Here is a 26,066-nt window from a genome sequence, read left to right as displayed (position 1 = left end):
CTGTCTCTCATTCTACAGTTACAGGATGTATTCTGACACTCCTTAGAAAGTCACTGCTCTAGTAGAGGAAGGACAAAAATGAGCAAGACAACAATGTGATTCTCAAAGCTGTCACACCATCCCAATTGCAACCATAGTTTATTTCTAAAACAGCTGGAATCCCGTATTTCACAAAGCTGCAGACAGATGGAGCTTTCAGAGAAAGATTGACACTGAAGGAAACTTAAAACACTTTTGCTGGCAGAGCTACAGTAGTGAGGTGCCAAAGTCCGTGCCAGATGGAGCTGCCATTCGAAGACCCCTGGCAGAGCTGGTGATACCAGCAAAACCTGGGCTTTTTTTGGTAGGCTTGTTTCACAAGGAAGCTTTACAAGGAAGCGAGGAAATTTTGGCAGCATAGATGCCAGTTTTCCAGCCCAAAAGCATTCCACATTAAAAGCATCTGATGCGTCTATGGACTCAGCCCTGTCTGTTGTAACAGCTACAGCTGCAGGCATACCTTAGGCCTATCAATAGGCACAAACCCTGAAAGGGAACTTACTTATCTTGATTCAGTATAAACAAGTGCACTTGCAGCAAAACATATTTGGATGATCACAGAGCATAGTTCAAAGATTCTTTGGTTATCAAACAGCATGAAATTCCCCCTATTTTTCGCCCCCCACTTTGTGACAAGTGCCAGATTGATGTGAGAGGCTGAAAAAGAGATGCTAGTGTAGTGACAGGAGAGGGGGCATGATTCCAGACTGTTCTTCAGAGCAAGCTCAGGCTCCAGCTCCAGTCCTTAGCAGGCACTTATCCACACTGCCACAGCAGCTCTGAGGTCTCAGCTGCATTCACGCTGTGTAGAAAAACACTAGTTTCCCAAGGATTGCTAAGAGGGGTTAAAGCTTGTAGGAAGATGCCTACTGCCTATCTGAGGTGATATCTCAGGAGGTGAAAGAGAAATAAAGCTCTTTTCTCTGGGGGAATAGAGGAGGTACTATCCTTAAATATCTACTATGTCAGTTCAAATTAAAGCCAGAGCACTGGTTTCTAAAAACTTTAGTTAATTCAAGTCAGTCTTGGCAGGAGAACTTGTGCTCAAGAACCCCTGTTGCAAAAAAATGCATCTAGAGATATATGTGTGTGTACCTTCTGCTGTTACTGTCACTGAAAGTACTCAAAATGAAGTCCTGGGTCATGTACATCCTTTGGACCAGTCTTGTACTGGCAGGGCAAGGAAGCCTGAACTATCACTGACTGCTGACAGCAGATTGCTAGGTGAAAAGGATGTCTCTTCTTTTAAGCCAGAACACCTATGAGGCATACTCACTTCAGGTCAATTAGAAGAAAAAAGTAAATAATTTCTGATCAAACACAAAATACATCATCTGAAGGGATGGGACAGAAAAGCAGGCCAAAGTTGGACATTTTAAAGGAATAAAAAATAGTCAATATGAAATCAATAACATAAGTAAGTGCCTATTACTTGGTTTTATTTGAATAATCCTCTATATTAATGTCAAAGCAGTTTATCTTGGAATGAATATATGTTTTCATCCACAAACGGCAGACTTCTGTGCTTTCAAATTGTTTCCTGCTCTGTGTTGCTGTAAATAGGGCACTTATGAAAAGGAACAGCAAGAAGAACCACAGCAACTATGCACTGTGAAGAGGGGGATCCATACCCATCTAGGTTATCTACTCAGTTACTACTGAGTTACTCAAATTTTTTGACACTTTACCAGTTGGCCAGTTTTGAGGTTTTTTGTCAAAGAGTAAAGAAAAAAATCAAAGTAAAGATAGATATATTAGGATGAGAGAAAAAAAAATAATCAGGTGACAACAAACAGCAATGAGGCACAAAAAGCATTTTCTGAGAGGACCATTAAATTGCACAGAATTTCTGACAAACAGGAAAATGCAGTGTAGGGCAGAAAATGCTTTTTTTTCCGACAGACTGGACCTGGTAAATTGTATGAATCCTACTTTTTGTAGAAGCCTGCTGCACCATCATGCAGTTGTCCTGTCAGAAGAGACCCACTTACAAGTTCTACTTCACAGCTAGACATGAAAGGCAAAACACAAAGGACAAGGAGCCTGTGCTTCCCTTTTTCCTACAAAGAACTTCCAGGTCACCAGAGATGGACTGCAGAAGGAGAGAAAGACAAAGGTGCCAAGAAGGCATTATCTCAGCCTTGAAGTTACACAGAACTTCAAGGCAATACCGGGTTGGACCAAACTGTTCTACCTGTCCAGGTTCTGGGCAGTCTCCAAAAGCACAGATCCCAGTAGAGGCAGAGGAAGGGACAAACCACGTGTAAGAGAGAGAAAGAAGCACATTGCTCCACTCACAATGGGCTTTTCATAAACAGTTAGACTCCAAAGAGAATAATCTATAGGAGATGCACAGATATTTTCTACAGAACAGGTCTTTCACATACCCATTTACAAACATGTATTTGAAAACTAAAAAAAAAAAAAAATATCCCACAAAACATTAAACACATATTCCTGGATATGTATTTTTCTGTATTTTGCAGAGGGAAGTTTGTAAGAATAATCTTTGATTGTTAATAACCTGTAAAACTTCATGGGGAAAAAAACTGACTTCATCACGTCCTACTGGGCTTAGGAGGCACTGTTCGCAGTGATGTATCCAAGTTGCAGTTCATAATTTCTGATGTTGGCTGATGTTAGAAAAAGTCCACAGTTCTCATACAAAGAGGTAACAAAGCCTTGGGTCAGCTTATGCAGGCACAGATCAGTTTGTAGCAGTTCCTTTGTTAAACAAATCATCCTTGGGGGTTAAGAATCAGGTAGGAATTTGCAGGATTTCCCTTCTATAAACAGATGGAGGAAATCACAAATCTCCTCTGAAAGGAGAACCAAATGATTATCCAGAGGAGTTTTAAAGGCACTTACTGCAAATAGCTGGAAGTGACCACAGCCCAGCTTGTGAGACAGAAATTGTCTTTCTATGTAATGCTCATAAAAAGCAGGTTTCTCCATTATAAACTTCTTTGGGGGGGGGGGGAGCAGAGAGAGCAAAAAGACTTTGGTTCACAACATTCTTTTGCATAGGTATTCAGGTAGGTCTTCAAAAGCTACTGGCTGTCCAGGCTAGTAACAAAATACCTATGCTCTTTCCTCAGTAGTGGCCGCTCCTCTTCGGTATCCTGTTTCATAAGGCAGACGTCTTACAGTGATGAAGTCATACAGATGCATCTTTGAAAAGGAAGACAGTGTCACTTGTGTTGCCACAAACAAATTAATCTACTTGACTAAAGAACACACAGGAAACCTTTTGGTAGGGGGTGGGAGAGGGAGAAGAGGAAGCACTGGTACATTCACCACTTGCTAGAAGCAAGTTATTTTGCCCTTGTAATTAGTTAACAGCTGTCAGTAGTTGTGATAATATGTCTGTGTTGACAGAAAATATGGAATTATTATTTTGTGAGTAATTTTGAGTTACAAGCAACAGGATGTTAATAAATCCTTCCAGGTAGACACAGCCCTGTGTCAGAAAGTATAAATATTCATTTTGGGAAGCATTCCTGCAGTTACGAAGTTTGATACTTACTGGTTGACTGTGTGATGCACGAAACCTTGTAGGAAGACCATATGCTTAAAACACAAAGGATGGTAGCTAGGAACCCGAAAGTCTGGAGGAGAAAACAAACAAACCACAAATGCATTAGATGACACATATTCCATGAATGTATGGACACTCCTCTATATCCAGCTATGTATTTTACAATGTTAGCTGTCTCAAAATGTGATTTTTTTTCACTCTATTCTGCCAATATAATAAAAATATAAGCATTTCTGTACTGTAATAAGCAGTTACGTCTTATCAAAATATCAACAGAAAGAGATGGAGGGTCTTATACAAGGGGGGAGAAGAAGCTGGGCAGCAGCATAGTCTCCCCTTGTAGACTTCTGGGTTCTGCAATAAAGACTTCTTCTCACACCTTTGATTACGGTTCTTTTACTGCCCCATTCAAACAAGTCTTTCCCTGCCATCTGCCAAGTAAACAAGTCAGGTAAAACAAGTCTTCTAGTCCATTTACATCATCAGGACTAAGTTTCTGAAAGCAATTCTTTATTCTGGAGGGGCTGTATTTCAGGTCTTGCTGCTGTGAAAATGCTGCTGTCAAAATACTGCTGCCCACATTCAAAAGTCATGCCTCTCTCTCTAAAGCCAGCAGAGGCAGAGAGTATCTTTCAGTAAGTTAGCCCAGAACGCCAGTGGCTTTTAGCTCAGGAGAAATGATCTTGAACAAGGCTTTGCTCAGGAGCAGGAGGTGTCAGAAGCTGAAGATTGGGGTGAAATCTTTTCCGTAACTTCTAGCTGCTGCAACAGCCATTTGTCAAAACTGAATTGTTTTAATTCTCTCCCTAAACACATTAGTTCCTATGAGTTAAAGTAGAGGGCTTTTGGTTTTAACTCTCTGACAGGACAAATACCCACTTTAGTGGTGAGTCTGGAGTCCCACAACAAAATGTTTTTGTTGGCATTGAGCTACAGAGCGTTCACTGAACTGAACTAGAAGGTAGTTCACCCAACCAAGACACAAGCAAGGCAAGTCTGTAAGAAAATTATATTACAAGTAATAGATTTCCAATGTCCTACTTAATACATATGGCAACCAAAAAAGTGTCAGTCTTACCGCTCCAGCCACAAGTCCAGTCAAATTGTAGCTCTTGGATGCTGCTACAATCGATGCAATGAGAAGCAGAATTGTACCAATTAGATAATGAAGAAACTCCTGTAAAGACAAGCACAGCCTGCATCAGAAGGGAAGCTGATTAGGAAAGCATTTTGATATGCCTCAGAATGAAAACAAGTTGGCAGAGGTTATTCAAACCCAGAGGACAAAACATCAGTCAAAAGAAGAAAAAGAGGGAAAAGGAGTGAGAGAGGGAGCGGAGAGAGAAACACACCTTGTGAGTGGACTTTGTACCATACTGAATTTCTGTTAAAAAAAAAAAGATCAATCTTCAGGTCTACTAATGTCACTGGAATAAGATCTTACTGGTATGGATGCAATCCTTTAAATTCAACATGGTACATTACTGAGGGTGAAGCATCAAGTACACACCTTGAGCCAGTTCTGGAGGAAGGCAGAAGCCTTAACAGCATATTTCTATAGCCTATATGAAATGGCAATAAAGAGCTAAAGTGGAAAACCAAATGCTCCTACTTCTGATAACCTTAGAAAGTAACCAGTGGATCTACTGCTGGATTTACTAGCAGCTTACATCAACCAAGACTGGAAGCAGAAGGGAAGCCATGACAAGCACAACTACACAGATACTCATAACCAGCACCCAGGCTCCTAAGTCTGCAAGGGTGGCTGCAGTAAAACATGATGCCATGGTCTTTCCTGAGAGACCACTGAGGCACCACGTGTAAGCTCCTCTCTAGTGTGACAAGTATCAGTCCAGGAGTCAATTTTACCTTGTTATAAACAAGAGTTATCTATGGATTTGGATTATGAACCCTCACAAAGCTTACAGCAACCAATATGGGTGTTTGCAAACTCAACATGGGTTGCTTCTTTTGCATGGTGGGATGAGCAGGAGTGCTTCCTTTATCTGCATTGCACCACCAGCATGAGCCAAGCAAATGCCATGTATAAGGGAGAGGAGAGATTCTGTCCCTAAACAAATGAGAGCGAAAACAGTTCCGAAAGGAAATTGTCCAAGGAAATACTATAGCACGATTTCCCTCTGCTCAGGTGTTTATAAACAACTGAGAAGGATCTTTGCCATAAATTAGGCTCTGAGACTGCAACTTACTTTCCTCATTTGTGACTTTGTTTCAGGTAAGTAAGATCTCAACTCTTGCTTTTGCTAGAATAAATTATTTTTGTAAGGAGGCTTCTCCACCAGGTAGCAGGCAATTTAGGCATGCCATTGCCTCCTTAGAGACACCAAATAACACAGTGTACAGTGTACACAGGCCATTATTTTAGAGGAATCCGAGGGTTGGGCAAAGGTGCAAAAGAACCTCAAAGGCAAAATTAGGTGGAGAACCAGCTGCTGGCATGACTGGGAGAGTGCCCCTCTGGAGAAATACTTCCCAGTTTTAAAAGCTGTCAGTGATGAACAACCTTTTGAACAACTGCAACTTTAACTACTGCAGATAACACTCCTGACTGCAATGTGGAGACCCTGTCAGGAAACTCTGCCAAACACTAGCTGTAATTTCCCAGAGGCTCTTACAGGTCTTTCTATCCTGTTCTAAAGATATATATGTGACTGAAAGGGAGGCTGGTTGTAAAAGAAAAGCAGTGCTCAAGCATCACATTCCATAAAGCTATCTGAAGCTGAGTAGCCCAAAACTGCAAAGCCTCAAACTCACTAGTGACTCTGGAACATTTAGGAATGATTAAACACACAACAAGAAACAAAAACAGCCTTTGCATAGTCCTGTTACAGCAATGCACATGTTAAATGCTGCTTTCCAAAGCTGTCGTTCATCGCAGATTTCAATCCCTGCATCTGTATTATCTCTAAATAAAGAAGTACTTTCTAGAGACAGATAGTGGTGGTACACATTTAAGAAAATAAGAAGGGGTGCAAGTATATCCATATTCTTCGGCTAAAAAGAAAATTAGTATTTCCCTCTAGGTAGCAGTGGATGGACGGACAAACAATTCTCTTAGATTTGTAAACAGCTTATGCAGCTTCCATTAAACACCATGCAACCACTTCCTGGGTTTCAAAACCCCTCTATATCTCTCCAGTTGGCTTTCCCCACCCCTTTGGTCCTTCCTCTGTGGAACTGACATGTTATTATGCACATAAGGGAGACATATTCTATGGGGTTATTAAAATCTGTTATCCCACACTAGGAGGCAGGACTGTTTTCTGTTACCTGACCTGACCCAAAGCTACTGAAGAAGTTCAGGACTCACATTTTCTGTGCTGCTTGTTAGTTCTCTGCTAAGATGTGAGAGATGGATGTGCAGGGGAAATGGGGGAACGAGGTAGGAATATCCTGCAGGATATCCCAGGAATACCCAGGCTATGGAAATCAGGCTGAGGCTCCTATTTCTTGCTATTGTTTAGGTTACCTAAAACCATATAAAAAAGAGACACACTTGACTTACATAGCACTCACAGACTTTATTTTGGGACAGGATGTAGTACATGAATGCTAATTCTAATTATGATTTAGTATTCTAATGCTATGATTTAGTTGACTCTATCAATCTCTTAGCTACTGTAAATAATCTGAGCTAGGACCCATCTGCTGAAGGCTTGATAATCAGTAGCTTCTTTTCAATTGCCTCAGAATAACACTATTGCTTTTCCTGGAGTAAATCTGTGTTGATATCTGTGTAAAGGAGGGCAGGATCAGATCCAAATCGGCTTAAAAAAATAACAATTGCAGCATGTGCTCAACTGAATATTAATAACAAAAGCAACAAAAGGATTTGCATCAAAGACAAAAAAGAATGATGTGGAAGACAGCCTATCATTGTGTTATAGCACAAGTAAATGGACTAAGTAATCAAGCCATCAACCCAGAGAGGCAAGGAACCCAGACCATCTAAGTGGCTTACCGCAAGTGGCCAGCTAACGCAAGTGAGCTTCTTGTAGATTCTGAAGATATGGATAACGTAGAAGAACAAAATCATAACCAAGTCGCACATGGTCACAATCTGAAAGTAGCTGTACACGCTGTAATCTGTCCATGGAGAATTATTCACACTGATAAATCCAACCACCAGTGAGATCTGAAAGACAAAAGGCACATTAAAGATTTTTACAATGGTGCCTCAGGGGGCCATGAAGGTGATTTTAAATGCAATAAAATGGCACTTAGAAAGAGAAGACAAATATCTAATGTAAACTGGAAGGTCCCAACAAAATGGAGCAGAAAGGAGTATGGTAATAATGTTTTAAAAATTGCTGTTAAAATGAGCTATAACAACCAGTAAGAGTGGGGAAAAGAGCCAACTGCTAGAAGGAAAGCAGCAGTTTCAGTCTGAAGAATCCAACCTGAAGAAGTCTCAGAGAAGCAGCATTGAATGCCTGCAGTTGTACCAATGGCTGATGCATCTAAACCTCACCGACTTTCAGAAGGAAATCACTGAAAGCTGTGAAAATGAAAGTGCCCCTGGCCACAGGCACCTTTACTGCCAGTTAGTCAGATTATTCACATGCAAATTCAGAGGACCTGGATGCAACTAAATTAACAGTTTTACCCTTCCTTTTCTACCACCTAGTGAGAAGGAGAATAAGCAGACTACAAAGTAGTATGAGGGCAAATAACATAAACATTTGGAGGAGCTGATTAATTCATCTCCCCCCCCCAATACAATAGCTATAAAGTTTTGATACTTTAGCACTGTCACAAAAAAACATACAGCATTATTGTGTATCTTCTTTCTGTTTCAAGCTTGCAAAGCACAGAAGCTATTTCATTTCACTTTATAATCTAAATCTACTTGTTTGTTTTACTGATCTTCCTGCTTCTCCAGCCTGGCTAGCCATGGTGATAAAAATGAATCGACTCAGCATATACCCAAATATTTTCTTACTAGAGACTGTCAGTGCTTTCAGCCACTGTAATTTTTAGTCACCCAAAGCCAGCCAGAAGCAGTAGTGATTCACATTTTAACTGTTTTGCTAAGATATTAAAAAACTGTCTGAGGAAGCTGGTACTTCAAGACTGCACCATCCTGTCCTGCATACTCATATTTCAAACTCATAACCAATTACATCCATTATTGGAATAATTTCCTTAAGATTAAAAGGAAAAAAAACCCAAACCCAACACTCAAACGACATAGCCTAGATTTTCCCTGTTGTAATGTTAACTAGGTTTCACTTGCTCAGTTCTATGTGGATAGGCCAAACATCGGCAACCTCAAGGGCAACTGAAAGCTCTATACACACGTAAAAAATTTCACAAGAAGAAATAAGAAGATACAAGGTACCAAAGTAGTCAGTGAAGAATCTGCTCAGCTACTAAGAACAGGGTAGAAAGGTGGATGTGAACAAATGTGCTTTCCATTTCAGATGTACTTTACAATTAATTCCAAAACCAATTAGTAAAGAACATCCCTTCCTTGTTCTTATATGTGCTTCAACACACAAGTAGGGAGAAATCACTGCATGGCAAGAGATGGTATGCCTTTCACAGATTTCCTTTCTTGGCACACATTTCACAACATGAGATTGATGTGCAATTTCTAAAGAGGGCACTCTGATCAGAGGCACATAATGCTATTTCACAGGACCATATCAACAACTTTATATAAAGCTATACCATGTTTGCCACTATATTGCCTGCATGGCTAGCAGGTACAGTCTGAAATTAAAACTCAGCTGTTGAAAAAGAACACTAACAAATGTAGGAAATAGAACCACATAATATTATTTGTCCTTTAAAAGCGACAAATACCAAAGTTCCTTCACCAGATACTGGTTTATCATGATATACTGGGTGATGACTTGGGATTTTTCCACCAAGAATTCCCAGAATGCTCCCAGAGAACTTGAAAGATTAAATGATTAATATGTAACTGTCTGGGATACAGTTCAACATATATCTTAGAAGTCAGTTTGTAGCACACAGAGAGAGAGATAGGAGAGAAATGAACGGCAAACCACTAAAATGATCAAATATTATGAGTGTTCTTTATGTATCCATGCTCAGGGGAGCAGGTTAATACATCTTGCAAATAAAAACTAGAGGCATGGAAAAATCAGGGCACTGCCACTTCCATTTCAATACAGTACTTCACAGACTGTGAGAGCAGCAGACATGCATCCCACAGCCAGCAAGCCAGTCAGACCAGAAGTACAGGTCGAGTGATGGTCAGACTCATTAGAATATTTGAATGTACTCCACAAAATATACCCAGGCTTCAGACCTGCATTACAAAAGGGGTGAGGGTCACATTGCAGGACACTAATATCTATGTGTTTTCTCATTGCTGAAAAGCAAAACAAGCATCAATCATCTCCAGGGAGGGATTTTTGATTTAAATGAAGTATTTACTCTGTTTCCCAGAAATCAGTTGGCTTAAACTAATCCACTTCTTGACTTCCCCTTGGACGAGATATTTGAAGTGAGTCACGAATTGTGTTTAGGAATGCTGAAACTATGGCACAATGAAGTCAATGTGAGCTAAAGGCAGTCAGCAATTGCCAGGAGGTACTCAAGACCTTACCAGATGGAACAGGCATCATAAAGGGAAGATGGTAAGAGCCTGCATTCTCTTCTCTATTTTGAGCTGGAGGCAAGGCAACCACATCCTCTGCAACATGCCTGTGGAAAATGTTGGCTCTTGAATAGCACTGACATAAGCTCTCAAGCCTAAACTCCATTCCATTTTGTAGTGAGCACAGCTCTATCAAAAACAAAACACAGTTTACTCTTTCTTGTCATCTACAAACTGCTGAGGGTGCAAGACCATCCACCATGTGCCAGCAAGTTTAAAGCAGCTCCAAGGAAGGGGCAAGCAGAAGTGCATGCCCACCAGTCAAGAGATTACAGATACAATTGCCCACACTAGTGCCCTGAGGGTAATGAAGGAACCATAACACAAGAAAGGACTTGTTTTGCTCTCTGTGTCCACAGGCCAGCTGGCACCACTAAGCATTTTCTGACCATGTGGTAGAAAGCTGTAGTTTGTCAGACAGCAGAATGATTTTATAACTCAGGAATCAATTTGTGCAAGTGCTTTGTATTATCTTTTTTCTACTGTCCTGCTCTAATGGATGCAATAAATAACACTCTGGCTTTATTGCCAGTACTTAATTGTTTTGCAGCATTTGGAGAGAGCTAAATGCTCCTCAGACACAGCTACCTGCACAAACATAAATCCAGCATGATCTCCAATACTGACAAGAACCTACTCTAAAGGAAAGCCTAATGCTCTGAGCATTACAGACACATTTCTACAAACACCGACACAAGGGAGTAATTGAATGTCACCGGCTCTTAAATTCTGACCCCAGTTTTGTAACCATCTTACTGTTTGAACTTCAGTGAATCATGGATTTTGCTGCTTCAGCTCCCCCATTTGCTAAATGACAACTAATAAAGACTTCACATGCATTGCACAAAATTTTTTCACCTTCAAAACACTTCAGATATGTAAAATACGGCAAAGATGTTGACCACCACTAACACACATCTAGGTCAAGGTGACTGTTTTCCTTCATAGTGTGAACTAACACAGTAGAAAAAGGTTAGTCTTTGAGGGCTGCTTTTTCATTGATTTGTTCCCATTACACTACACAAAACAAACAATGACAGCCCTGGCTCACCGTAAAATTGGGAATTGCCATTTATTCCCTAATAACTGTCACTTATTTATTTACAACAGGCTTTGTTATCATGTGCCACAAAACCCCCACAATGCACAAGATATTGCAATAATCTTTAATGCTAAGGATGCTTTACAATTCATGCTCTTGACCATTCTTGACTGTTCTGTATCACACATTATCACTCACCCATATCCATCTGTTCTTTTGCATCTCTATTAATGACTGAGAAATAAGGGTGACCGTTTCCCACTGTGCCTGTACAACACCCCATACAGTGGGGATGTACTGGGTGTTGTTGGGATAAACTTAACAGCCTTCACAGCTGCTCACATGTCACTCTGCTTTGCATTTGTGGTTAAAACAGTGTTGATAACACATCAATCTTTTGGCTGCTGCTGAGCGGCACTTGCACAGCACCAAGGCTTGCTTTCTCCTCCCTCCCTCATCTCAAAGCAAGTAGGTTCGCAAGAGAGTGAGAAGCTTGGAAGGGACACAGCCAAGACAGCAGTCTCCAAGTGACCAAAGGGATATTCCAGACTATATGTGGTCATGTTCACTGATAAAAGCTCAAGAAAAGGGGAAATGTTCAAAGCTACGACATTTGTCTTCCCAAGTGATCATTACACATGCTGAGGTCCTGTTTTCCATGAAGTGGCAACACTTGCCTGCCACTGGGGAGAAGTGAATGAATTCCTGGTTTTGCCTTACTGGTATGTGCAGCTTTTGCTTTCTTCACAAAATTGTCATTATCTCAATCCATGGGTCTTTTTTGCCTTCCTTCTATTTTCTCCCCATCCTTCAGGAGAAGGGAGGGAGTGAGAGGCTCGGTGTATTTGGCTGCTGACTGGGGTTAACCCACTGTGGGTAGCTCATTCCTAGCCTGGGATTTCCAGCTGCTGCCGTAGTACAAAAAAACATTACAAATCTTTATTGCACAAAGGAACTGAACATCGTGTTTGCAAACCCCACAATCATATACTGAACTGACAGGCTGAAACTGCTGTCTGATTGTGTAACTATTAACTATGGATAATCATTTTCTTTTCTGTATAGAAAAAAAGATGTGAAATGCCAGCTAAACAGCAGGGAGGGAAGATAATGTCGATAAGAAGCAAAATAGCTTCAAGGCGCCCAGTTCTAGAGAAACACTATAACTCTTACCTCAAAGATTCACCATAATACTGTGACACACACATCAGCATGTATAATCTACCCAGGGCTGCATTATCGTTTTATTGAATTATTTTATCATGCAGTGTAAAACCACATTCTTGCATTTGTCAGAGTATTTTTTCTTTCTTGACTGCACTCCTGTCTGCTACACTCCGATAAGAAGCTGTACTATGACTTTTTGTCTCCAGTGTCTCCTTTCTGCTCTTTATTCCCCTTTCCTCTTCTTTCCCTACATTACAGTCCACATTCTTCTGCTTTGTATGTCTCATTCTCTTCCATTCAGATTTTCCTCTATACATGCAAATGCACCATAATTCTACCATTAACTTATCGAATGTTTCCTACCTCTCTTTTCCATTGCCTTGCATCCAGATATGTGCTGAAATGAGCTAACTAAAAATTAGCACCATTCAGAGGAAAAAGGCCAGGGAACACGGTTCAGCACATCACTAGACCTGTACAGAGACTGCAGGCAGCAGCTCTGGTTTACCAGTCTCCACTTGGTAGTAGGCAATACCTGAGAGTGCTTTCCTGTCTGTTCTTCTCTTTAACTCCCTAGAAACAGCTTTTTTGTTTCCCTAGATTCTTTAAAACAGTATTAATAAGAGAGCTTCCCCATTGCACTTGCTGAAGCACTGATGAACCTTTGTACTGTTTTAACATCCCTCTCCCTGAATCTGAAAGGAGGAGGGCCATGAAAATGATGAAAAAATGGTTGATTTCTATTCTTAAAACCTATACAAGCTCTAGTGCAAGCAACAGTACACAAACTGTGTCTGCAGATCTGGAGCAAAGCACTGACTCTCATCCAGTTTTACCACAGCCTTTAAAAAAAACCCCACAGTATAATAACAGCTAAATGCTTTTTGCATTTGAATGAAATAAAAGTCAAAGTTTCCAGCTTGTGACACCAGCCAAGACAGTAAGTAGAATTTTCCACTTGCTTTTCCTAAGCAAGCCTATCAGGATAACCACGCCCTGGAGAAGTGTCACTGACTGCAGCTGTACATACCTGAATATTACACCTCAACACAGTGAGGTGTAATACATTCATATTTCTGGACAGAATAGAACTTTTTTGTTTAACAGCTTCCCAAAACAGAAAGATGAGTGAAGTGTAGTTCATGCAATACTGGTTTGGCTAATTAAAGCAACAGCATTGACTGCTGCTGTAATTGAGATTTCCTTCTTTCAGGGTGGCATTGGAAAAATCAGCTATAACCGCCAAACCCCCTTTAGAAAAAGAAGATAAAAACCCCAGCCCATTTAAAACTTCACTAATGACAGGTTGAATCAGCTGCCTCCAAGTGCATGGCTCTGTGAAGCAGTCAGATTTTGGTTGCACAATAATCTCTCAGCCCCTGCATCTCAGCAAATTTCCTTCTTGTCTGGCTGCTCAGCTAAAATACAGAGGCTGCCTGGCCTCTGATAGGTGACTTCTCTTGTGCATCACTGTCCACAGGGCATTGATTGAAGATAAAAATGGGGGAGGGTGACAAAAGGCAAAATAATCTTATTCAGACCCTCTATGACTCAGATAAGAGGACAGTTCTAAGTACAAGCAAGTGGTATTCTTTATTTATTAATAAGAAATTATCTGTCTGCTCAGGCACAGTCCTCAGTCAGAGGTAGAAACATATGTGGGGTAATCACCAAGCTAGCAGATGAATGACATTATTGAAGAGCCCTCGTTACAGGGTGTTAGCATGGTCATTAAAAAGGCAATTCTTTGTACTGATTAGATACAGTTAAGTCCTGCCTACCTACACAGTGTATGTGATATTTCAGTCCAACCACTGCCATCTTAACTACCGCACTACTTCAGTCTCACAGCTGCCTGAAAGGTGCACTGAAAGGCACCATACAATCCTCTGTGTCATTAAGTGAAAGCAAAGATTTTACAGTCACATGGCAAAGAGTACACTATATTCTCATCAGTTAGTGAATTCATAAAAAAAACCCTACTTGAATCAACTTACATTTAAAACATTTCAACTGTAAAAGCATTATCAGTTTTTCGTATCTACATAAAAGATGCAATACTCAAAATACTGCAGCAACCTAAGTGATAATTGAGTAATATTGCACAAGTGCCATAGCCATGTCACAAACAATTCCCAAAACACATGAGAATCATTGCAACACAATATTAATGGCATAGCTGACTATTACCATGTCTGCAAATGACAGGAACAGGATTCTAAATGCTGCAAATGCCCTATCAGGGTTTTAACTCTGGCAAACACAGCTGCTTTCTGGTTTGCAGGCATGTGGCCAGCAGGTCAAGGGAGGTGATCTTCCCCCTCTACTTGACCCTGGTGAGGCCACATCTGGAGTGCTGTGTCCAGTTCTGGGCTCCTCAGCACAAGGAAGACAAGGAGCTACTAGAGAGGATCCAGTAAAGGACAACAAAGATGATGAGGGGCCTGGAGCATTTCCCTTACGAAGAGAGATTGAAGGAGGTGGGCCTGTTTAGTCTTGAGAAAAACAGACTGAGACGGGATCTCACTAATACACATAAGTATCTCAAGGATGGGTGCCAGAAGGATGGTGCCAGGCACTTTTCACTGGTGCCCAGTGACAGGACAAGAAGCAATGGCCATAAACTAACACATGGGAAGTTCCACCTGAACATGAGGAGGAACTTCTTTATACTGAGGGTGGCGAGCCCTGGAACAGGTTGCCCAGGGAGGTTGTGGAGTCTCCCTCTCTGGAGACATTCAACACCCACCTGAACACATTCCTGTGTAATCTGGTCTGGGTGGCCCTGCCTTGGCAGGGGGGTTGGACCAGATGACCTCCTGGGGTTCCTTCCAACCCTTGTGATACTGTAACTCTCCTTCTAGACACCTGTAATGACTGGAGGTGCTCGTCTAGACAAACCCAGGAGACACCTGTACTTTGCAAGCATGTTCAGAAATTGCATGATAAGCTGTAACTGTTAACTTCTCTTCTTTGCAAGGCAGATCTTCCAACATCTAGATCCTCTTGGAGAGCCATGTTAACAGCTCTTTTGGTCTGGTAAACCCAAAAGTCATGCAGAATGACAGAAGACACTTCATAGTGTGAGTAGGTTTGTGTAAATGGAGAAAGACTGCCTCAAGCACACAACATGCTTCTGAGGCAAGAAAAAGACCAAGAGGAGAAGAGAACCACTGGCCAACAAAAGTGAGTTTGAGAGAACCTAAAAATTAAGAGGTCTTAGATGCCTTAAGGAATGGCAAAATAATGGCTTTTGATAGCAGAAAGGAATCCAATAACGATGTACAGGAATATACATGCTCATGGAAGTACAAAGACAGCTAAGGTATGTAAACATTGCTTGAGAACTTTGTCCTTCAAGGTTGCTACTGCAAAAGCAGCAATAGAGCTCACGAGCCCTGGGTCTGGAGAGGGAGCCCTCCTTGGGACAGGTAGATGGCCACCTCACCAACCATACTTCCTTTAAGTTAGCTGGGAAGAAGAGCTTGTAGGAGCAAGGCACCTCTAAAACCACTACTCTGAACAGTTCTCAGGTACATTGTTTGGGTTGTCAGTATTGTTTGCCCTTCAAACAGTCAGAAAAGCCCCGTATTATCAGTAATATACAATCTACAAAGAGCTTAATCCCTAATTGCAAACTATAGAGCTGTTGTAGATAAAGTTCATGGTTGTCTAAATATGGATTTACCAACCACGCATGGTAATGCCACCTACGGAGAAGGAGCCCACATTGGCTGCCCAGCCAAACCCGGCTCAGACTGGCTGACTGCTTGAGCCCAGGATAAACAGTGCTTATTACTAACAAATACCCACCAACTTTGCACAGCAAGCTGCAAAGTTCGCCCCTTGACATGGACATCCAATACATATCTAACATACACATATCTACATATCTAACAGCATACAGGTACTTAAAACTCAAATATGAACACATAACACAAACCAGCTCCTCATGGCAATGATCATTCCAGTAAACTGTCAATCTAGATGCACAAGAAATAAAAAGCATATGCAATCTCATCTTCCTGGAAACTGTTACTGATAAGGAAATACCTCTTAACCTCCCAGTGCCTACGGCTGCTAACCCTCAGCAGGCAATCTGTTCACCACTTGCCCTTACAGATGCCACTCACAACACAACCTGTTCTCACTGTCTGAGACATTTATTGCTTGACTGATTAAAATCTACAGTTAACACCTGCCATAGCTCCCCATGCCCCAGAGAACACCACATTAACATCTGGCAGTTGCAGACAGCAGTTAAAAAGTTTGTATCTGTCATCTACAGCAATGGCTTTGTTAACCATGCCAAGGGAGCCTTGAGCAAGATCTCCTTGAGTCGAAGGAGGGCCTGTTTATATTGCTGAAGACCATGTTGGTAGCTGCACTAGCACATCATAATGATTATCAGGTAAAAACAGGTGTGAGTTCCCAAAAATGCTAACATCATGACAATTTCCAGAACAACAGGCATCATCACAGCTTGGCTGCTGGATCAGAATGGGCCTTAGCACACAGAAGAATGACCTTTTCTAAGTGCAAACACTTAATGCTTGGTGAGGTGCCAGAGAAGTGAAGGGCAATGAATGAGGGGGGAAAATGAGAACAGATAAGATTCCCCAGTGGCACTGTTGCAGCTGACAGCTTTCAGTGTCTGCCTGGAGACTGGCAGGGCTCTTAAATACACTGGAACAGCACTCCTGTGTGTACTAGGAAGCTTGACTCAAGCTATCTACAAAAGGCTCAATCAGCCAGCGGGTGACAAGCAGCAACTGGGGACTCTGTTTTTCCCAAACGGATAAGGGAACTCTTGAAGTGGTCTTTCCAGAGTGCAATTACAGACTTACAGGGAAGTATGCTAAGTTGTTCTATAGTTCTGCAGCTGCTGGTGGTTGTCTGAGATTAAGAGCAGAATTCTCTCCCAGCAGTCAGTACTTCTATTTTGAACTCACTAATGGCTCTCTTTTTAAATAAAAAACAAACCACCAAAACCATTCTAAGACAATTCCCCCTTGAAGAAGCTTCTCAATCTTGTCATCATCACACTTCCATTTTCCTTACGTGAAGCTGTTCTCAGGAGAGGAAGCCATAAGTGCTGCAGCTGCTGCTATTGTTGCAAGAAGAGCCAGCTATATTTGCTTTGGCATTGAAGCCGCAGTCACCTAATTTTGACCAGTCTTACACATCTTTACTCACTAACACATTTGTCACATGAGAGCATCACTGTGCCGGGATTTGTTTCAGTTATGATGATCCCTTAAGAATCCAAGTTATGCAAAAGAGAGTAAGCTCACAGGTGGGAGAAAGGAAATCACAGCAGTTTTAGAGTTTGATTTCTGTGTACAGAAAGTAGAAATTTCTGGCTGCAGTATACTTTACACCTCACCACAAAATAGGAGGACAAGGCCACAGTGCACATGACATGATAATGGCACAAAGAAGACAACCCAGCCGCAGTACTGAGTGAATACCTCACATGGACTCCCCAGGGAAGGGAAGGGAGGAAACACTCATAGTAAGCAAACACTGGTTTTGGGGGACAATATCCCAGTAACACAGGGCATTACTTTGTTAAGTAGAGCTTCATGGTCAGGTATACTTCCCTTACTGAGGTATGGCCATGGCTTTACAGGGTCATGATGAGAGACAGCAAATTATTCCAGCAGCTACACTCCTGGAACCCAGTGAAGGTTGCTTGGCAAGATGCTCTTTAACACTTACAGGCTTTGAGCAGATGGAGATCACATTTGGCATGAACGAATCCCCTGGTTTCTGTTTCTTTGTGGCAGGAGAGTTTCAAAGGGACACATCTCCCAAGAGAGTGAAGACAGGGAATACCCAGCACTTGGCCATCTTAAAGGAAAGTCACATAGCAGTAAGAATCATGCTTTTCACCACATCTTATTGTCCATGAACACCATGTACACTTGATTAAGATTTTAAATGGCATTTGCAAATTCAACTTCCTGTAAAACAAATGTGTCAAGAAACCACTGCCAGTACTTCACTCTGCTCTTTCAAGCATGCCAAACACATCTCAGGTGATGTGGTAAATTTCTAGGCTTCATTTCCTTTTCTTTTTTTTTTTTTTTTTTTGTTTCAGAAAATGTATTTGCTAACCCTGGTTAGTAACCTCCTCCATACAACTGCCTTTGAGCAAAGAGCACTACATGCGCTCAGGTTGCTAATGAATGAAAGTATTGCAACAAAGTCTAATAGATGGGTCAAATGAGCAAGGAAAGGTAGCTCCAACTCCGTGCTTTTAGGAAGCCTCTTTTAGACAAACAAAGCCTTCACTGACACATTCAGAACAGATTCTTTGGTGCTTAGCAATGAATATAATTGTCTTTTCACAAAATGTACTGGAGCTGATATTTTTTAGCATTCTAGAGCAGTTTCAATGTCAGAAAAATTACTAGTCTCTTTTTTTGTTAAAAGAGATATAAATTAAAACAGATGATACAAAACCTTTCCTTGCCCAAGAGAAAAAGGACTACATTCTCAGCTTGTGGTTTGAAGCACATGGAACCACTTCAGTCTTACGTAGTTCCTGCCCTTATGTGCCAGACACTTGCTCTTGCTGAATGTCTCTATGGCTGCACTGTTCTCTAAAAACTCTTACGGAAAAAAGAAAGCTGAAGGAGAGCTGAAGTAAAACCACATCAGTTCCCTGGTTTGGTTTATTGTGTAACTTTGTGAACAGCTGCATCAGTGCAGCTCAGAATGGCTGCATGGAGGCAAGACAGAAAGGGAAAATTCATTAAACTGATCAAGTTTTCCTTGTGGAGTTTTGTCTCATCAAATAAAACTTTGTCAACTTACCATCAAGTGATCCGCGATTAACACACAAAGAACACACTGTCTGTCCCCAGCTCTTAATCAAATACCTGGGCAGAAACTGTAAAATGGCCACCCAGAGCACAGAAAAAACACAACTGGCCAAAAAGGAACAGGACTTCCCTGACTTGTCGGTTTTAATTACCACTCTTGGACATTCCTCACTCAAGTGCTCCTTGTTACTCTCAAGACACCTAAGCCTTAGATAATCTTTTCTCTCTTTGCTCAGCATGTCAAGCAAGGTCCTTTTACTGCAGCTTCTAGTAGAATAACAAAAATAATTGGCAGCTACAGCATACAGCGCTGGCTTTGGCTTGAAAATACCTTCACTGCTAAAAAAGCATGGCCCATTTCTTATTGCTTTGCCAGTAGTCTACCACATAGTTGCAGACTGAAGACACCTGCACATTCTTGGCATGGTTTTCATCAATTATTGTTTTATTTGCAAATATAAAATGCTTCCTGCACGCCTCAAGACTTTCTGTATAATGTGTCATGACACCACTGATAGTTCTTATGACATTATTTTTCATGTTTCTCTACTGTCATCACCTGCGACTCCTGGAACGCTTTCATCAGCGCTGCCTCCGTACAGTGCCTCTAAACATCCATTGGACTGACTATGTGTCTAATGTCACTGTCCTCGAACAGGCAGGGGTCACCAGCATCGAGGCCATATTGCTGAAATTGCAGCTGCGCTGGGCACGGCACGTCTCTAGAACGAAGGATCACCGCCTCCCCAAGATCGTGTTTTACGGTGAACTTGCCACCGGTAGCCGCAAGAGAGGTGCCCTAAAGAAGAGATATAAGGACTCCCTGAAACAATACCTTAGCCTTGGCCATATTGACTACCATCAGTGGTCCACCTTGGCCTCCAATCGGGAGACTTGGAGGCACACCATACATAATGCCGCTGACTCCTTTGAGAGTTCACGAAGAACTAGTCTCGAGGAGAAAAGACAACGCAGGAAGAATCGCGCCCCACCTGTTCCACCCAAGGAGACCTTCTGCTGTGCTTTTTGTAACCGGACTTGCCTATCCCACATTGGCCTTTTTAGTCATCAGCGCGCTTGTAGTAAGCGTGGGTAAAGCCCTTCCCAAATCATGGCGAAGTCAAGCCATGATGATGATGATGATGATTTTTCATGTTTTCTGCTATTAGCCAGATGAAAAGTTAAGCAGAACATAGAACTTTTGAATCTAAGCTTTGTAGGTTAGCATCTAGGAACTTTCACCACACTTGCTACTTTGGCCATTATTTTCCTTAGGAAGAACTATAGACAGAGTGATAGTAGGGGAAAGTTGAGAGCAGAGTCTGCACAGCACCCAGAGACAGGCTTACAGTTTCAGCACCTCTCCATATCACCAGAATCCCTCTCTTCTGACTGAGCAGCAGCATTGCTATACAGGCAAAATCATGCATTACTGATGTGCTGCTGCGAAGTATGAGACATTTTACTTCGATCACCTCCACAGACAGAAAGGTGTTTCAGGTCCAAGATCAAGTTAGAGGATCTGAGTAGTTCTCAAATCATTCCAAGCACCATCTGCTTTTATGAATTCTCTTTTCTTGTACCAACGGTTTTGATTAATTATTGTTTTCTTCCACTAACACGTTTTGCTTTCTTTGCATATTTTACCTTCCTCTGAATACAGCTCTCCAGCAAATTTGTGTGTTGTCATCCAACATCTCATCCAATCCAGAAACTGATTGTGGCTCCAGCAAATCTAACTACTAGCATTTTCCAGTTTTCAGTTTTAGATGTATTAATATTCTCTTGAATACTATTATTCACCTGTATGTCAGTATGCAAATAATAGAGAGAGGTTTCAGCACACTTCAAAGCTACTCATAATTACAGACTGTCTAGTTGACCATTCGCTTGTGAAATATGTAATGGCTTTTGTCAAGACATGCTTAGGAAATTACAGATACTCAGCAGAAAAGCTTTAACTATTACCTTAGCATTTTTAACAAGTTACAATGATGTTGTTAAGTCAAATTTTATTGAGTTTATTTTTTATTACCTTGCAATTGTTTGTGTATTTTTTTCTTCAGCCTTGAGAAGATAATTTTGATTTTCTTCTTTTTTTGTCTGGTGAATCTGCTCTTTCCTGGTTCATTCTGAGCTGAAAGAATCAGCACTGGTTTTAGCTTCAACCACCCTGCATTCTGAGGCTGTACTTACTGTGCCAGAACTATTGTCTGCTCAGCAACAACAGTGTCACTGTGGGAACAATCACCTTCAGTCTGAACAGTGGTCCAAGTTAGCTTTGCCCAACCTGAAGGAGGCGAAAGAAAGGCAAAAATGTCCAAGAACAGTTTGAGAAGCCCAAGAGACCTACATAAGCATGTGCTCTGCTGGCTCTCCTTCTACATATGAGCTCTCAACACTTCTTCTGTCTTTTCAGTTTGTATTGGTCACACACATCTCTGCATTGGACCCTCTGGACAGGTGATACAATCACAGCTATTCCTACCAGCCAGCTTTCTAAGATGGTGGGATACCTCTGTAGGCTCCAGTGTCAAACATGGGCTGTACTGAAAGCAGGACCTAGTCCAGTACACTGTCTGTGGCATCCTCGAGACTTCAGCTGTAAAAATGAAAAAGGTACATAAGGGCTCCACAAGAAATTCTGCTGATCAGACTTGCTTCAACCTATGAACACTGCCACTTGAGCCACCCTGGTGACAATACAAATGCAAATTCATACTGCTGTCTCTAAGGGCACATAATGCCCCAAAGACTACAAGGAGCCCATCTACGGAGAGCTTGCAAGGTAAGTAACATATGTTCCTAGAAAGTCTTACAATAAAACTAACCAGCAGTAGCATAGACACAGAACAAACATGTTTCAAAGAGATCAGCATGGTTAGGTGGCATACTGAAGACAATCACATACGTTGATTTTGTCAAGCTGGCCAAAATTAAAGTTATTTACTTCTCTGGTGTAAGTGTATTGTGCACACTGACACAGACCCACTCACACACTTAGTACAGTGCTGCTGTAGAACCAAGGTGGCCACAACCAGGGATCCTGCATGTATCCCTGTGAATATGAGACCTTAGCAAAGCTGCAAATACAAAAAAATAAGGGTGGGGTGGGAGGGGGAGAGGGAGAAAATAGGGTGGGGATAAAAAAAAAAGGAAGACAAGGCAAAAGCTACATTAATCACCATCAAGCTAAACCAGGTGAAGTGGGTTAGATGTTGAAGATACTTCACAACTTCCTGTTAAAACCAGAGTGTCAATTTAGACCAAAGTTTGAAAATGGAGCCCCTACTAACATTAGTAAAACAGCTTTCAAACTGTCTTACTATCATGTAAAACACACAAGTCACAGATCTATGCTTTCTCCTGCATTTTATCTTCAAAATATTTACAGACCACTCCAAAGCATTAGAAACCCAGGCACTCAGTGCATAAAGTGCATGTTTGCAAGGTTAACGAAATTCTAACACACACACACACACACGCCCCCCCCAACCAACCAACCAACCAACCAACCAAAACCCAGGAATTAGTGCAGGCTTACAGGCAAGAAACATGTTTTACTTCCTAATTTCATTCTATGCCAGACACCACAGCACTCAGGATTTAAAGAGAAAGCATTGTTAACATTTGGATATTAGCAACAACTCAGTAATCACCAGATCACTTTACCGTCTCTTCATGTTGTCCAGGACTGCTGAATTTCAGTCCTTATGTTATGGTCTTTCGCACAGAACAACAGCTGTATCTTCCATTTCCTTTGTGTGATTTCCATAACATATTGTTGTCATCTATTAGAATTATTTCATGCACATGCACATACACATACAATGATATTTTTTTAGCTTGCAAACACTGCAAACAGCCCTTAATATTACAGTAAATTATGAAATGCTTCTTTCTTGTTCTCTCTCACATCCTTCTTCTTGGTCAAAGGCATTGAGGAAGAAAGAGAAAACAGAAGCAGTAATGCTCCCATTTCAAAACCACGGCCATTCAGAGGCCCAGTATGCAGTTTAATGTGATGTCGCTCTAACCCAAAAGATTTTACTGCTGTCCCCTGCCAGCATAATGGTTCTCCTTCTTAGCAAGACTGCAGTGCCACCAGCCACATTAACATTAACGCAGGAATGTTTATAGATTTAGCATAGAGTTCTTTTCAAAGAAAGATACTGCAAACACTTCTTACTAGAAGAACTGAATGCTAACACAAATGGACCCATGGATACAGTGGAAATACTGCCTGAGAAGAGATAAAGGAGAGATGTGAAAATATTTATCTCTACGTATTTTACCGGGTGCAGGAGTTAATCTAGAACTAAACTACCCTGATTACTTCTACCCACTGCAGCACAAACATTTAGCTTTCTTAGGAAATTATTTGAGAAAAGGACATTATTGTGATGCCATATTAAAAGAACTTAATTTGATAAAAGTTCCCTAGATACCTGAGGTGATTCTTAATGACGTTATTTACATGCAAGCTGGAAAGCAGAAAAATCTAGGAAGGTGAAGATGAAACAGTCCTAAGGAGAACTAATTTACATTATTTTGACTCCTATTAAAGTTACCATAGAAAGCTGCTAGCTTAAATTCTGATTAATTTTATATTGAACAGCATTGATAAAATATTACTTTATGTAAAGCACATGAAGCATTACACAAAATTACACAGATTTACGTACAGTACAGAAAAAATATTTATAGACACACATTCTATATGTGCACCAAAACCTGAAATTTCAGCACAATTATGCATGCCTGTGATAGCTGTGTCACAGGTCATAGCTGTAGTGACACCACAGCAGTGGAGAGCAGAGAGGACTAGGCATTTCTAGCTCATGAAAGGAACTGTTCTTTCCACAGTGGTGAAAGCAAAAGGTAAATAGACTTATACCTCATCAGCAAAGCACAAGTCTACCCTTTTAGGACTATGTGTTCATTTGCAACGTAGACACATGCTTAAAAGAATGTAATTTGTCTCCTAAAAAGATACTACAGGCTCAATTCTAACGGCAGCTGATGGCTGTTAATAAACTGGAAGAAACTGGGTGGCTTTTAAAGAAAAACTGTATTTATATTACTCCACAGTAACCTAGGAGAATGATTCCTAACTTCTAATGTCAATTTAGGAGTCTGGATGTTAGTAAGTTACACAAGTTTAAAAAAAATGACTAGACAAATAAAGGCAGATGAGAAAAATGGATTTTGGGCAACAACTCCAGCATAAAATGTCATCAAAGTGCAAGTTTTTGTAGAATGAGAATGTATGTGAGGAGGTATTGTTACACATTGTCTTACATGCTGTTTCCTAGTCATTATTCACTGCCATTATTGTAATTAAACTGACAAAGCACTCTGTAGACAATTATGTGCCATAGAAACAAGGAAGAGAATATCCGTCTCTTAATCCTCTTTGCATTTGGATGGAGCAAAATCTCCTGCATTGAGTCAAGTTAAGGCATCAGCTTGGGTCCTGGCAGCCCTCTACTATCCATTTCTTTGGAATTCCTGCTTTTCAGCTATACGTCTCCCACACCCCTCCCTATCTGAGGTCTCTGACAGACAGGGCATGGAGCCAGCTGGACTATTGGTGTCCAGCTCAGCCTAAGACCACAGCCATGGTGCCCACCCTTACCAGATCAGTGCAGGTGCCTGCACTGGCACTTGGCCTCACTTCCTTCCAAAAGCTCACCCATGCTAGGGAATGAGGTGTTCCACTGGAGCACGATGCGCCTTTGCATCATGGTGTTACCATTATTATTAATGGCAAAAAGTTGTTAATACTCACCATCGCCACCAGCTACCATTATCAAGGTAGTATCACTTGGTGCTTCGAACAACTGGCGTCGCTCTGGGCTCACATGGGTTTGTCTCAACAGAAGGGCGTACTTCTGACGGACCGTAACGATTCGTTTTGCCAGAGGAACCTGGATTTATTTCCCTTCTTCCAGCGAGCAGCGAGAGGCAAAACTGCCGCGGCCAATGCAGCAACGAACGGCGACCCCAGCTACCCCCGACGGGCATCCCCACAGCCGCTGCCACACGGAACGCCCAGCGCCGAACAGCGCGACGCCCGCGAACGCCGAGGTTCCCAACGGCCCAAACGGTCCCAACGGCCGTCCCCCGCCCCGCTCGTCTCTTACCATCTGGGCCACTTTCAGTATGCCGGCGCAGGAGCGGAAATAGGCGCCGTCCATGAGCTCCGCGTCCGAACCCGCTGAGGAGGAGGCGGCGGTGGAGCCCGGCGGTGCAGCGGGACCCGCGCTGCTCACCCCGGTTCGGATCACTCGCGCCCCGTGAGACATTGCTCCCTCCCGCGCTCCCCTCGCCTCTGCCTAGCCCGGGACACGGAGACGGGACAGGACGGGCCGGCAAGGGGCGGGCGGCGGGGCTGGCGGGGGCCGGGCGGAGCGCAGCACCTCCCCGCGCTCCCCGCCTGGTGGGGCCGCGGGGCAGGGGCCACGGGGCGTGAGGGCGAAGGGAGACAGAGGGGAGACCGCAGGGGAGATCTCGGGTGGGACGCCGCCGCCGCAGTCGTAGGAGCGGGGCCCGGGGCGCAGCCTGGCGGCTGGGAGCAGGAGCCCCGCTCTGGCGGGCAAGGGGCGGCCCCGGCACTCCCCACCCTGCACCTTCCCGGGCCGTCCCCATTTGCAGCCGGGTGACATGGAAACAGAGGCCGGAGGGAACGTTTGCAAGCAGGGCGAAGGACGGCTCTATGTACATCGTGTGGGTGAGGGAGGGGAGCTCCGCAGCGAACCAGCCACCACAGTAGCTTTACTCGAACGGTGGAAGACT

General features: G+C 42.3%; 1 protein-coding gene across 1 annotated transcript; it reads right to left on the bottom strand.

The window, feature by feature from the left end:
* Positions 1-96: 96 nt before the first annotated feature.
* On the bottom strand, positions 97-25,685 carry CMTM7 (CKLF like MARVEL transmembrane domain containing 7). The gene is made up of 5 exons (XM_061355690.1): positions 25,415-25,685; positions 7,560-7,733; positions 4,656-4,754; positions 3,566-3,647; positions 97-3,210 (listed from the first exon to the last, which is right to left on the bottom strand). The coding sequence occupies exons 1-5, from the start codon at positions 25,574-25,576 to the stop codon at positions 3,197-3,199; spliced, it is 531 nt and encodes a 176-aa protein (XP_061211674.1). The 5' UTR covers positions 25,577-25,685; the 3' UTR covers positions 97-3,196.
* Between the last annotated feature and the right edge of the window lie 381 nt (positions 25,686-26,066).

Source organism: Neopsephotus bourkii, unplaced genomic scaffold (genome assembly GCF_033783945.1).
Source record: "Neopsephotus bourkii isolate Nb327-2 ecotype Australia unplaced genomic scaffold, CSIRO-AGI_Nbou_v1 NB_832, whole genome shotgun sequence".
Taxonomy (NCBI): Eukaryota; Metazoa; Chordata; class Aves; order Psittaciformes; family Psittacidae; genus Neopsephotus; species Neopsephotus bourkii.
The sequence above is the reverse complement of the archived record's forward strand: the minus strand, read 5'-3'. Positions and strand labels throughout refer to the sequence as shown.